The sequence below is a fragment of the Marmota flaviventris genome, chromosome 11 (assembly GCF_047511675.1).
Source record: "Marmota flaviventris isolate mMarFla1 chromosome 11, mMarFla1.hap1, whole genome shotgun sequence".
Lineage (NCBI taxonomy): Eukaryota > Metazoa > Chordata > Mammalia > Rodentia > Sciuridae > Marmota > Marmota flaviventris.
Window position 1 is genome coordinate 51,080,105 of NC_092508.1, and position 15,161 is coordinate 51,095,265.

The following is a 15,161-nucleotide window of genomic DNA, read 5'->3' on the forward strand; positions in this document are numbered from 1 at the left end:
TATGCTACAAACTTCTCTGTTGTTTTCATCTTTCCTGTTCTGTTTTTCCATACAGCTGTTTTACCTTTTCAACCTCTTTATGTCATTAATTTTCAGTAGTGAGCAATAATAAAGACATTTTTTTAATCTGCCAAGTTTAAATGCAAACCATAAATCTCATTTCACCTACTTCTTTTTTTGTCAAACTGTAAAAATATACCACAAACTTTCTGGTTCAGTTCACATTAGCATCCCTCAACAAACAGCCCCTTCAAGAGTCAGGCTTCTCCAGTGTGAAAGTATGAATTTGGACTCATGGATTTCCAGAATTTCCTATGTAGTAATGATAATGAAAACTTGGTCCTTTTTCTTAATGCTGATCCAATAACAAGAACAAAATTTTGAGGAAAAGAACTTTTATTACTTTGCTAGCACAGGAGAAAGGCAATAGACTCATGCCCAGAGGCTGCCATTCTAACTATCAGGGGGAACAGAAGGCTGTAAAAAAGGAAGTACCAGGGCTGTTTTCAAAGTATCATCACCAACGGATCTAATTAATGCTTAGCTAATATCCTTGGAAGAACTGTTGTTCCGGTTTCTAGGTTCAGTGTTTCTTTATTGGGTGGACAGTGAGCAGAGGAGCAGAAAACTCAGCCTACAACAGAAAGAATGTTGATCTTGCTTTCCCCATAGATGAGGAGGGGAAGAGGGAAAAGAAGGGAAAAAATCATATCAGTTTTAAAATAAGCTGCCAGTGGTTGAGAAGCTAGTTTTATATTCAAAGCATGAAAGAGACTCCTGTTCCATGAAAGGGAACCTGTTACAGTAGGTGATCCATAGCATTTTATGCAGCTTCCTATCCCCTTTGGCCATTGGCCAGATGCTGTTCACTACAGGAAACTCTGGGAAGCAGCTCTCTAGGTGTTAAATTGCTCCTCTCTATGAATACCAGAAAGAAAAAGAAACAAAAAATGGTGAATGTGAGTCAGGCAAGTCTTCAACAACTTTAAAGCCCTGCCTTTACTGTCTTTTTAACACATTCATAGATTTGCCTTTAAGATCTCCATAAAAGGAAATGCCATTATGGGATGGATGATAGAAGTTCGGCAAGAAAAATGATAGAGTCAAAACAGGTACTTTGAGAAGCCATGAGACAACCGTCTTCGCATCATGAGATTATCTGCAGTTGTACATGCAATTACAGAATTACATGACTCCTCTGAGCTAGTGACATAGGACTCCAGGAATGCATAATCAATAGACCTGTATCAGCAAGGCATGGCAGAGAGAAAGAGGGAGTAACGGAGACAGAAGGAGTGATATGGAGAGAAAGAAAAACAAAGATTGAAAGGGAATTCTGTAGATGGCTGCCAGATAAATAGCCTTTTAAGGAGGAAGAGGAGGAGGAGGACGAGGAGGAGGAGGAGGAACAGAAGGAGAAGGAGGAGGAACAGGAGGAGGAGGAGGAACAGGAGGAGGAGGAACAAGAGGAGGAGAAATTGCCTCCAGGGAGAGCAGAAAAATTTGTGTATTTCACTTTTCTCCTTTCCCTTGTTTCCTCTGATTCTCCACATTTGTGAAATCCAACTGGACACCTGCTGTGGACCCTATAGGCCAGTCTCAGAGCAAGAAGCAGAGTAAAGAACAGTAAAGCAAACCTGGACAAATGAAATATATTTAGCATAGAGTGTCTACCTGAGCTGAGTGCTATATGAGTTTTGCAAGCTCCAAGAGAGTAACATAAGATGGTAAAATGTTCTTAAGTGGATCTACTGTGTGTGCACTCTATTCCTAATCTGTCTTCTCTGCTTTAAATAACTAACTAGTAGGTAAAATTCACTAATTTTTCTTCATTAGAATAGGCATTTTTAAGTAAATGCATTATATTTTAATATATATTTATTTAAACATCTAACATTTTACAGAAAATCACTGAGTCTACAAAGACCATGGAATTTCAGAGGGGTAACTGTGACCAGGTACAAATGATTGGTTCCCTCTTAGAGTGAAGATGGTATTATGGTGTTGTTTTGTTTTGTTTTTTTCCAAGGAGGAAGAAATGGGTCTTGAGAGCATTTCTAACTCTGAACGTTTGTAAATCTGTACTTAAAAGGCATTTTTCAACATGCTGGAAATTATATAATGTTCATTTCTGTAAGAAAAAAAGTTAATACCTCTTGAAGAGATAATGATTTCTTGGAAAGAAGGAGTATAATTTTGGATTTCTTTTTGCTTAAAAAAAAAACTTTTCATCAAACACAGTTGGATATCTATGTCTGTGGATTTCACATCCATGGATTTAACTAACTGGATTGAAAATATTCATTAAAAAAACAAAATCACATCTGTACTGAACATGTACAATCTTTTTTTCTTATCATTATTCCCTAAATAATACAGTATAACAACTTTTTACATACCATTTATTTTGTATTAGGTATTGTAAGTAATCTAGAGATGGTTAAAGTATAGCAGTAAATGTGCATATTAAATACTACACAATTACATGTAAATACTACATGTAAATACCACACAATTTTATGTAAAGGACTTTAGAATTCAGGGATTTTGGTATCTGCAGGGGTCCTAGTACCAAAATCCCATAGATACTAAGGGATGGTTATATTCTCTGTCTCAACAAGATTGCTTCACTCCTTTAAGTGTAAACTATAGGCATGTGCAAACATGCTTCTATTTAAGGCTAATAATATTAGCCATACTATTTTTATTGTATATATTTAAGGTATTTTGGTATACATATACATAGTGAAATGATTATTGCAGTCAAGCAAATTAATATATCCATCATCTCACAGTTACATTTGATTGTGAAAGTGCCTAAAATTATGTTAGCAAATTTTCAGTATAAAACATGACAGTATTCTGATTCTTAGTGAAGGTTTGTTTTTGTTTTTGTTGTTTTACATTACTGAGAGTCAAACCCAGGGCCTCACACATGCTATGCAAGTGTTTTAACAGTAAGTTATACTCCCAGCATTCTTAGTAAATTTTTTTAACTAGAAATTCAATTTATCTTTCTTCTTGAGATTTGGTAGTTTGCGTCATTTAAGGAATTTTTCATTTTATCTGAGTTGTTAAATTTCTTGAACGAATGATATTCATTTTAATAATAATTAACATCCTTGTTTACCAATTCTATTTGTCATATTTGGGTCAATTTCAACTGATTGATTTCTATCACTATTATGGGTCCATTTTCCTATTTCTTTGCTTGTCTGGTAATTTTTTATTTGATCAGAGACTAATGCAGGGGGAATCACAGATAAAAAATTGAAATTATAATGAAAGTTAAGAAAGTTTCAGTGTGGAGTAATGAAGTATGATTTAGTTTATAACTAGAGAGACACCACAATAAATGGTAATCTTCAAAGGACTAATGAGATGGATAACATCCTAGATATGCCTAGTAACTACAGCATTGTTCAGATAGTTAAAGATATGGAGGAACAGGGTTTCAGTAACAAAGAAGAGCTTATATATATGCATGGATGTGTGTATATATACTTATGTATTCAATCCTCATATGTATCCTTATATATATATTCATATGCATGCATATACACGGGTATGCATTCCGTAATAAATATTTGTTGCATGCAAGCAAAGGAGACAACAGGAGTTCTAATAACCCTGAAAATATATATTCCTTTTCAATCTTTTTTGGGTTGTCTGTGTGAGTTGTGAGTTTGCTTTTAAACCACACTGAGAAGTCTCTGTGAGGGGCATGTTCATTGTGCAACAAGCACAGCCTCTTATTCATTGTTGTGGTTGCTGATGGGCCATTCCCTTGTGAACAGCTGTTGGCTGTAGGACTTAGTGGTGCACCTGCAGATAGTCTCTGAGAGGGGAGCACCTCTTAGTTTACATAAAGTTTCTTTCTGCCATTCTTGAATTCTTTTGGATTTATTTTTTTATTCTTTTCATTTATCAGTTAGAATTGGGTTCAGTCACATAAAAAAATTCAAAATAGCAATGGCTATACCACAATCCTTGTCTTTTCATATGAAACAAGTCCAGAGGTGGGTAGTGTCTCTCAGGTGATTAACAGCTTGATATCCTGGCCACTTCCATCTTTCATCTCAGCATTGTTCCTTGGGTACCTTCCTTTGTAATCCTGGATGGCAGCTGGACATTTGGATAGCTCCCCTTCATTCTAGACCTTAAGACATGGGCAAGGGATATGAGAGGACTCCTTTTAGCTGAGTACACCCTCTTTAAAATAATTGTTCAGAAAGTTTTACACAAAAACCTCCATTCACATATCACTGGCCAGAATTTAGTCACTTGGCCATACCTATCTCCAAGAGCCTGGTCAGTGTTGTTTTTGTTTTTCTTTAAGTGGGAAAAAACTGCAAATTCAAATTAAAATAGACTGCAGCTACTCAGAAATAAAAGCAGGTAATAACCTGAAGTTTCTATTTTTTTTTCGTTTTTTTTATTTAAATAATTTAAACTGATATATAAAACCATAAAAATATATATTTATGGTGTATCATGTGATATTTTGATGGACATACATTGTATAATATTAAAATCATAGCTATTTCCTCAAATATTCATCATATATTTCCAGTGAAACACTCAAAATACTTTATTCTTACTTTTTAAAATATACAGTACATTATTATTATTTATTGTCATCCTTTATTATTTACTATAAGTAGCACACCAGAACTTCTTACTCCTACCTAACTGTAATTAACTACCCACTTATGGACAGTTCTTCTCTTCTTCTCGTCCCCTCTACTCTAGGAACCGTCACTCTACTCTCAACTGCTATGAGATCAAATTCCTCTATTTCCCTTAGGAGCAAGACCATACAGTACTTGTATTTCTGTGCTGGCATAACACTGGCATAGCACTGGTATAAAGACAGATACATACACTAAGGGACCAGAACAGAGAGCCCAGAATTAAACTGATGCATCTACTGATGTTTGATTTTCAACAAAGGTGATAAAAACATACATTGGAGAAATGAGTCTTTCAATAAATATTGCTGGAAAATTATATGTCCACATGCAGAAGAATGGAACCAGACCTCTGTTTCTAACTGGTTATAAAAATAAACTTCAAATTTATTAAAGATATAGACGTAAGACCTTAAACTATGAAATTGCTAGAAGGAAACCGGTGAATCAGGACATTGGAAAAGAGCAAGGATTTTTTGGATAGATCCTAAAAGCACAGGAAACTAAGCAAAAATTGACAAATGGGATTCATAAAACTAAAAGTCTTCTGCACAGCACAGAAATAATCTCAGAGTGAAGAAATAACCTATAGAATTGGACAAAATATTTGTAAACTATATGTCTGACAGGGGATAATATGTGGAATAGGTTTGGAATTCCCAAAACCCAGTTGTTTTAAAATGGGCAATATACCTAAATAAACAATTCTCAAAAGAAGACATACAGATAACCACACACACAAGTATATGAAAAAATTGATCAACATCACTAATCATCAGGGAAATGAAAATTAAAACCTCACTCTATTAAGAATGGCTATTGTCAGCTGGGCATGGTGACATATTCCTATAATCCCAGAAACTCAGGAAGCTGTGGTAGAAGGATAGCAAATTTGAAGACAGCCTGGATAGTTTAGCAAGACACTGCCTCTAAATAAATATGTCTGTGTGTGTGTGTGTGAGTGTGTGCACGCGTGCAAGCACGTGCACAAATAAATAAATAAAAGAATAAGTAAAAGGAATTGGATGTAACTTAGTGATAGAGCAACAAAATAAATAAATAAATAAAGTACTGGTGAGAACAAGGAAAAGAGGAAAAGGGAACCTTTGCACACTGTTGGTAGGAATTTAAATTAATACAACAACCATGAAAATATTATGAAGTTTCCTCAAAGAATTAAAAATAGAATCACCACACTCCCACTACTGGGTATATATCCAAAGGAAATGAAATTAGCATGTGAAAGAGACATCTGTGTTCTATGTTTTTTGTAGCATTATTTACAATAACCAAGAAATGAACATAACCTAAGCATCCATCAACTGATAAATGGAGAAAGAACAAGTGGCACATAAACACAATGGAACACTAGTCAGCCATTAAAAGGATGGATATATTAAGTACTTACTGTTTTTAAAGCATATCATACAACCAAGTACAACCAAATGGTACTATTTCCTGGATAAGAAGTTTTAATCTGGCTGTGGCTTTTTCTCTTGGAGAAATGAAGTGTCTTTTATAGGTGGAGGAATGTCAAATACCTGCTGAAATTCCTAACTTGTCTTCATACCCTAGGCCTCGACATTGGAAATCATCCAAAGCATATTGTCAGAAAATCTGTTAAGTTATCTCTAAGCTAGTGCCTAAAAGTAGATATACTCTATTCTCTCTTTTGAAATACCTTAGAACAAGAGTGGAATTAAGTTCCATCTGGCAGTTCAAGAAAGGAGATCAATCGGTTTCACATTGCTTATCAATGTCATATAGACAGTAAGGAATATAGGTTCCCTTTGTGCTTGGTGTAATGCAGTATTTTTGATTAACAATTTATTGCATAGAAGTTTTTTGCACAGTATTTTTGATTAACAATTTACTGCATAGAAGTTTCCAAAACATTATTCAAGTATTCTGTATTACCTCTCTATATTAGGTATCAATGGCTGCATAACAATATCTCAAAACTCAATGGCTGAAAATAATAAACTTGATTATCTCACTGCCGGTCTCTGTAAATCAGGATTCTAGACATGATTTTGCTGAGTTCTGTGCTCTCAAACTCCTCTGAGAATTGGGGCACATCATTGCATCTGCAAAAATGAGAGAAAATGGTTTTTTTTTTTTTAGGTTTGCCTTAGGTTAAAAAAAAATCACAGTAAAACCACTGCATATACATATGTATTTTTTGCTTGATTATATTTTCTGAACTTTTGCCTTTCATCTTTGTTTTCATTGCTGTATACAGTGAACAACAGTAACTGTGGCAGCCAGAAAAGCACTCTAAATAGTCCCTTAGGGCCAACTCCGAGGAAGCAGAGACTCCATACTCTAAAGTCTAGTGATAGGAATATAATTTCATGAGTGTGTTGAATATGTCATCTTGAATTTTCAACTAGCTACCTAATATTATTTTACAAAAGAAGGAAAAAAACCTAAAAATATGTCTATTGTATGACTTAGAAATAGGTGTGTGGAAAGTTTTACTTAATTTTTGTTTAATATTATGCTATTTTCCATAGTTATAGTACATCGCTCTAATTCTTTCTCTTTGGCTACTTTTTTTTGGAATAGACTAAGATGCCTAGTGAAGCAGCTGGAGAAAGGTGACGTGAACGTGGTGGACTTGAAGAAGAACATTGAATATGCAGCATCTGTGCTGGAAGCAGTTTATATCGATGAAACAAGGTGAGTCCGGTGTCACCTCCTCTCTCTTTTGTCCTCATTCTTCTATCCCTTCTTCATTTCTTGGTCTTGACCCTCCTTCACTCAAACAGCAATTGAACATATCTTAATATAAAACCAAAATCAAAATCTCATTAAAAATTTAAAGGTTCCTTTTGATTTAGTTAATTAACTGGACTATGATTCTTTTTTTTTTAAACATGTACTTTAATCCAAATGCTTTAAGACAACAAAAATATCAAACAATAAATTTATAAAATGAAAGATAATTTATTCTCTTCTTATGCACCCTCACCTTCAGTGTCCTTAGGTCTAGTCTTTAAATGTCAGAGACATGTGTAGCCTTATCTTGGTTTTCATTCAGGTAAGAAATTTTCCTCTAATATCAGAGTTTCTTCTGAGAAATGGCTATGACATGCCCACATGCTCACGCTCATGATTTCCTGGAGGGCTTTGTGAAGCTCCAAATATGTCACCACCTAAACCCAGCCTCATCGTTAGCAGACTGGTAAGGAGATTAGGAGATGGAGATTCATTGGAAGAGGGTTGTTATCCCAGTGCTGTGGCTCTCAGCCAGGCCACTTACCCTCCAGGGGATGTTTGGCAGGCCCAAGAGATTTGCCCAGTGTTTCTTGGTGTTTACAGAGTGCTAAGACAAGGTCCTGACTCTCAGAAAAGATAAAGGTGACAGTCAACTGATGAGAGCCTCCCATGAATTCAGAGCTAAGAGGGAACCTGCAGCAGGAGAGAGATAATCTTCTAGAGTTTGACTCAGATTAGGTACTCAGACTTTTCAAAGCCATGATGAAAATGGAATAGAGGTCTTTTGAAGTAATGAAGAGTACCGGCATCAAATGATGAAAGAGAAGGATTCTAGGGTGTTTTTGGTAAAAGAATCAGGGTGTAAACTGAAATTTTCAGCCAAAATATCACAGAACATATAATGTTCAAGGTGCCATGAACATGTTCAGGTGTTCAAGAGTACTGAGTTACCTCTGAAGGACCCACAAAAGGTCTCTAGGAGAGAAAAGTAGCCTACATTTGGGCATTTGTTACATAGAAGACAGCAAAAGTATCAGTCTAGTAAGACCCTCTGCCCTATTATCCCCTGTCTGTCCCACCACCTTGTTGAACAGTAGAAGCAGTAGAGTAGGGGCAGGGAATGGAGAGTGAGCGACCCTCTAGGTCCCCTCCCTTCTGAAGGTATCATGTCTGAGCTTGGGGAAGGTAAGAAATGTTAAACTAGAGGTGAGATTGAAGTTCTTATTTATCTTTGTGTACTGGACTTCACATAAACAATGGGTAATATTGTTTAATGGGCAATAAAGACCCGATTCAAAAATCAAAATGATACAAAAGGCTTCATCAGTCTTGCCTCCACCTTAGTCCCCAGCTAATCTCTTATTATGTGATATATAACAAAATTTTATTTTGATATTTTCCCTCCTTCTTTCATGGAAGATAGCATAGAACATATATGATCTTTCATTTTGCTTTGTTTTTTTCCCCACTAACTAAGGCAGCAGGAGGATCTTCCTGCATCATGTTTTTTTTTTTTATTTTAATAAATTTATTTAAACAGCCAATTTATTACATTTTACCAATTTGATATCTAGCTTTAAATACACTAACAGACATAAACATTTTAGAAGATCAAATCTTTATCTTTGTAAATCATTTTAAGTCTAAAAGGGAAAAAAAAGAAATGTCTTGTCCCAAAAGGGGAGAGTTACCAAGTTAAAATCCTTCAATGAACAGTAACTAAGATGAGGTCATTCATCAGGAGATTGCAAAGATTTCAATGAATAAAACTCCATTTTCTTCCTAGGGCAATGTAATATATTGTAACTCACAGTCACCCAAAGTTCAAGAAGTAAAATAGCTATTTGCAGCCATAACATAATAACTGGTGATAATAATACTCATTGTTGCTTCAGTAATTCACTCTGAGAAGATTTTGCCTGACATTGAAATCAATTCCATGTGTATAATCTTGCCACCAGCCTTTAATACTATGTTATTCTCTTTTTCATTAGAAATGGATAAAAACTGTCAATAGCAATTAACCCTAACATACGAAAAATCTAAAATAAACATTCTACAAAGAAAGTAATTTAAAGAAAACAGTCATCCAAAGGACAAAATTATTTTCAATGTCTATTTATGCTCAATACAGCATTTCTAAAAGAAAACTATACTAGGCGAAGATAAAATATAACAGAAAGTTTAAAAAGTGAACTTTTAAAGTGAACTGAATAAAAAAGAACACTAAAAATGCATATCATGTTTTGATCTTTTTTATACTCAACCATGAAGATTTTCACTAATAATGACAGAGACGGCCACAGCAAAGGCTGTGCTGCACAAGTGGTTCTGCTTTGGTGCCCAGAATGGAGTTCCTCTGCCAGAGCATGGTTTAGAGTTACAAATTAAGGGGGGAAATCAAAGGAACACTTTTAGATTATAAATTCTATCCATAATTGTTTTCACTGTTGAATTTCACTGAATGAACACACACACACACACACACACACACACACACACACATATATATATATATATATATATATATATATATATATATGTTTATTCTAAGCAAACAGATATTCAGAATGTGAATTTAAAATATCTGATATTGTTCCTTTAATTTCTTTGTTCCTTTATTTTCCTGTGTGGCCTTTATTGTCCACCAGTTGATTGGACTTAACAGGCTTGACTTCTCTTTATTCTGTCCTTGGCTAGACATTTCATTTTATATTTATTTATAAAATTAAAGAATTTCTGGACTGAGGGTAAAACTCAGAGGTTGAGCACAAGGCCCTGTGTTCCAACCCCAGCACTGCAAAACAATAACTAGCCCTCCAGCTCCCCCAAAAAAGACTTTTACCTTCAAGAATTTTATATATATATATTAATAAAATTACATACATATATAATAAAATTCATCTTATAATGGCAATGTTAACTATCTGGTTTTACCTAAGAATCATGTATTTCATTTGACAGATTATTGCATGCTATATTTATTCATTTTATGTTATATTTCCTTTCTCTGAAAATTATGACTCCATGAATATTTTGTTAATGTAATTTACCATGAACCCTAACTCATTTAAATATGAATTATGTTTAAAGTATAGTTCTTTTTCATTTGAAAATTTCTCTTTTATAGGAAAAAAAAAGGTTAAGCACAATGTTTAACTGCTTCATGGTAAAAATTTAATTTGGAGGGGAAGATTGCTTCTTACCACAAAACATCCCGGTTCCTAATGCCAACCACATCATTCCCAATTTCTACTTAAATGACAAGAAACGTTTTACCCTTTCATTTTAATACTTCCATGACATCATTATTTTTAAACTGGATTAATAATAACAGCCCACATTTATGCCATCTTCAAAAGGTTCTTGCTTCATTACTTCACATAGTTTCACCCCAATCCTCAATATTATTTTCTACATGTCACTAATGAGAAAACTAAAGATCATTTAAACATCACAACAGTTCTAGGAGATAGAAATTCTGTTATTACCATTTTGTATATAAGGAAACTAAATCACATAAAAGTTTAATAGCTTACTCAAGAGAATGAATTGAAGAGTGGGATTAGGACCAGGGCAATCCAACTCCAGAGCCTAGGCTACTAAGTACAATTCTCATCCCCATCCCTTTTGCAACATTCAACCAAAAGTGACTGACTGGAAGTTTGATGGACACTCATGTGCTCTTAAGATCCTGAGACCTGGTGGGTGCAGATAAAGTTGTATCTTATCTGTTCCCAATTTTGTCTTCAGTGATGACATACTGGTAGCTTGAAATTGGCTTTGGTGGGATATTAACACCATGGAAAATGTCAAACGCAACATGCAACATCATTGGTTTTCCCTGGAGAGCCTGTTAAACATTTACCATCATGCCATTGGCTAGACCTAAGATCTCCCCTTAAGAGTCTTCTAAGAGCCCAGGTTTTATTGTCAAATATCAGTTTAGAAATTCTTAGAACACACATAGTTTGATTTCCTATACCTATAGTAAGACACATAACATTAAACTGAAGATGTTTCTATTGAGATATGCATAGAATTATTTTAGTGTCATTTGCCTTAGGAATATTACTAAAATAAGGATCGTTTAAAAGGAGTATGGCTTGAGAAGCATTTAGTTGATTTTTATTTATATTTTTATATTCTATATGGCTTCCGAAACTTATTTAAAATTAATTCAGTGAATATTCCAGAAGTGTTGCTTGAAAGTTGATTGTATTGAAAAATAAAAGACAAATAAATAAATAAATAAAGGTCAGCATATAATAATACTGGGTAGAACATAAATTATTAGTTGGTTTAAAACATTCTTATTTATTTATTTATTTCTCTTCTTACTAAATATTAGTGACTACAGTTTTCAGTTAAGAAAACAAAACAAAAATTTCTTTTTCAAGATGATTTTGGTGAGAAAAATAAAAACAGTTTCTGACAAAAATCAAACTGACCTTTGCAGAGATTATAGCACAATTCCCTAGTGAATGTGAACATTTGTTGATTTTTTAAAAAGACATTTTCATATGCAAATGCCAATATTTTATGAGTCTTCCTTTCAGATATGTCCCTAGAGGTTATTATTTTCAAAGTCGCACAGTTGTAATCCAGAAACATGTGGCCTAAAAAGAAAAAAAAAAATCTATTCGTCCTTATTTGGATTGGGCCACTGCCAAGCAAAGTAGCATCCTTGGCCTCCCAGGCAGCTGACTGGGAGATGTACTTCCAGAGATGGATACTGTGCTTACTGATGTCTGACAAAAATAATATATAACTTCATTTTGTTTAATGTGAACCAATCTGTTTTAGGATTACATGGTTAAGAGAGTATAGACTCTGGATTGAGAAAGAATAGGTTGTTCAACAGCTGGATCCTCCCATCAATACTCTCCTTCTTGAAGGCAGTTAGTTACTTGAAGTCTATAATATCACACTTTATCATCTGTAAAATAAGGACAATGCCCACCTCCAGGGTTGGCATGAGAATGAATGTAGTACAGTGCCTGACAAAATAAAAGTTAGATTATAGCCATTATGTTTGTTGTACTACTAAAATGCAAATACACTTTGCATTTTGGGGATATATAACATCTTAAGGTATTAATTTATACCTCCTATTAAAGATATCAATTAATTTCCTGATAATAGTTTTTTTTAATTTGCTTATTTATTCTAATTTGTTATACATGACAGCAAAAATGCATTTTAATTCATAGTACACATACGCAGCACAATTTTTCATTTCTCTGGTTGTACACAAAGTAGAGTCACACCACTCGTGTCTTCATAAGAGTAATGATGTCCATCTCATTCTACCATCTTTTTTACCCCCATGCCCCCTCCTTTTCCCTCCCTCTCCTTTGCCCTATCCAAAGTTCCTCCATTCCTTCCATGCTCCTGCCTACCCCCATTATGCATCAGCATCCACATATCATCCACATGTGGCCTTTGTTTTGGGGGGATTGGCTTATTTCACTTAGTATTATATTCTCCAACTCCATCCATTTACCTTCAAATGCCATGATTTTATTCTCTTTTATGCTGAATAATATTCCATTGTGTAGAAATACCATAGTTTCTTTATCCTTTCATCTACTGAAGGGCATCTAGGTTGGTTCCACAGTTTAACTATTGTGAACTGTGCTGCTATAAACATTGATGTGGCTGTGTCACTGTAGTATGTTGTTTTTAAGTCTTCTGGGTATAAACCGAGGAGTAGGATAGTTTTTTGATCTTGGGAAAATGAATTCAGTTGGGCTCTAGTTGCCAGGGAGTGAAAGCAAAGCATAAAATAATGGAAAAGAACTTTAATGCAGAGATACACATTCTTATAAAACACCCTCAATCAACTAGTGTGTCTTAGTAAATATAAGGGTCCTTAATCTGGGGATAGATTATCTCAAATGAGAATGAGTTGATGTTAATCACTACTGCAAAAGTTATTAAGTGAGCTTCAGGGCATCTTGGAGGCGAAGAATATTGGAATCATTGAGTTTAGGGACTTACCCAGGAACCTCCACTCATTCACCAAATATTTATTGAGTACCTGTGGCATAAGGGCCAATTATGTCAAAAAACAACAAGGTTGAGAGAGAGAGAGAGAGAGAGAGAGAGAGAGAGAGAGAGAGAGAGAGAGAGAAACAGACAGACAGAAGCACATTGACAAATTTTACATGAAAACACCCAGCAGAACAGAGGGAGTAACATGGAATAAGGATTTGGAGTCATGACTACACTTGCAGGTATTTCTTAGTGTGAATGAATTTGCTGTCTGGCAAAGCTCTCCCTATCCATTATTAAATATATGGCTTCTGACAAGAGGACTTTAGATGAAAAATGTCTGGAACATGCTAGATACATGGGGACTGAAGCTCAGAAACAGAATGCCAATGAGAGATATAAATTGGGAATTATAACCTAGGATTCTCACTTTTTTTTAGGACCTTGTACATGCTAGGCAAGTGCTCTGCCACTGAGCTAAATCCCCAACCCCTCAGATTTTTTTAATGTCTTTACTTTGTTACTAATCTTTAATATTTGCAGTTCCTTTGCAATTCAGATATGTTGACATCATATCATATCTCAAAATCCTAAAAATTTTGAGAATGTCTAGTGAAGCTTTACTTATTTCACCAATCTGTCCCGTCACTTTCCTCTGCTGCCAGCTCTTGCTCCAGCTACTGAACTGTACCTGTGCAGGTCCCTTCTTTCCTTCCAAATTCCATCTATCTATAGACAGCTCCTAAAAATTAGCTGAAGCCTTTCCTCCAGTTTCCCAAATTGAAGCTAAAAACAGTTGCAAGTTCTGTAACACCTACTGTAGAGGCTTTCAGAACCCACTACTCAAACCCTTGCACATAGATTTTCTATCACCCATCCCTCAGCATTCCCTAAAGTCTGATGCACCTCTCACCTCTCACAGAAACCAGTACTATTTCCTGTGGAAGTCCTTTCAACATGTTTTCCTATTCTAAGTTCAGCTTCTCAAGGTCCAAGTCCCAGATAAAGAAAGGGAACAATCAAAATTAATGTCGAGTTGGACATTCATCTCCCAGGACCAATAGTTGTGCTAATGGAATATGCAATTTAAATTCATATTTAGAAAACCAATGACAGTTTTCTAAAGGATACAGAATCTTCAGTGATCAACTGTGTTCACAGTATAGATGAGCTTGCATATTACTGTTCAAGGATGTTTAGTTTTTGGAATCTTATTTTCTATTATATATGCCAGAGCAAAACCTTTACTTTATCATAAAAACAAAAGCAGTCTGCACAAAGGTAAAATATATCTCTGTAGAGTATGATAATTTTTTGACTTTTCAAATGTCATATTTTCTCTCTTATAACCATTGAGATTTTTAAAAATTCTTGGAGTTCCTTATGGAAAGGAGTTAGTGTTACATTAGCAACTGAAGTCCAGGGTGAGATGCGGAGTGGGAGGGCAGTCAAGGACAGGCAGAGGGTTCAGGAGGAGACAAGTACATAAGGGCAGGCATGGAGCTATCAAAAGTGAGACTTAGAATGGATACAGAAGCAGGTGGCATATCTAAAGAATGCAGAGTGGCAAGTTAGCAGAGAGCTGGGACACTAAAAAGGGTAAATCAAATGCCACAATGAGGACCAATGTATGTATGAGGAAATTACTGATGCCTGTAAAGTGTAGTTTCAGTAAAGAGAAAAAAGCTACTTGCCATATTATGGTAGTTTAAGAAATAAGTGGGGAATATCTTTGTGAAGTAATTAGTATTG

General features: G+C 34.9%; 1 protein-coding gene across 1 annotated transcript in view; it reads left to right on the plus strand.

The window, feature by feature from the left end:
• Pde1a (phosphodiesterase 1A) overlaps positions 1–15,161 on the plus strand; it is a 256,677-nt gene that overhangs the window by 139,786 nt on the left and 101,730 nt on the right. The window contains exon 2 of the mRNA XM_071619008.1: positions 7,260–7,373. Coding sequence (XP_071475109.1) covers positions 7,260–7,373 — 114 coding nt within the window. The remainder of the gene's footprint in view (positions 1–7,259; positions 7,374–15,161) is intronic.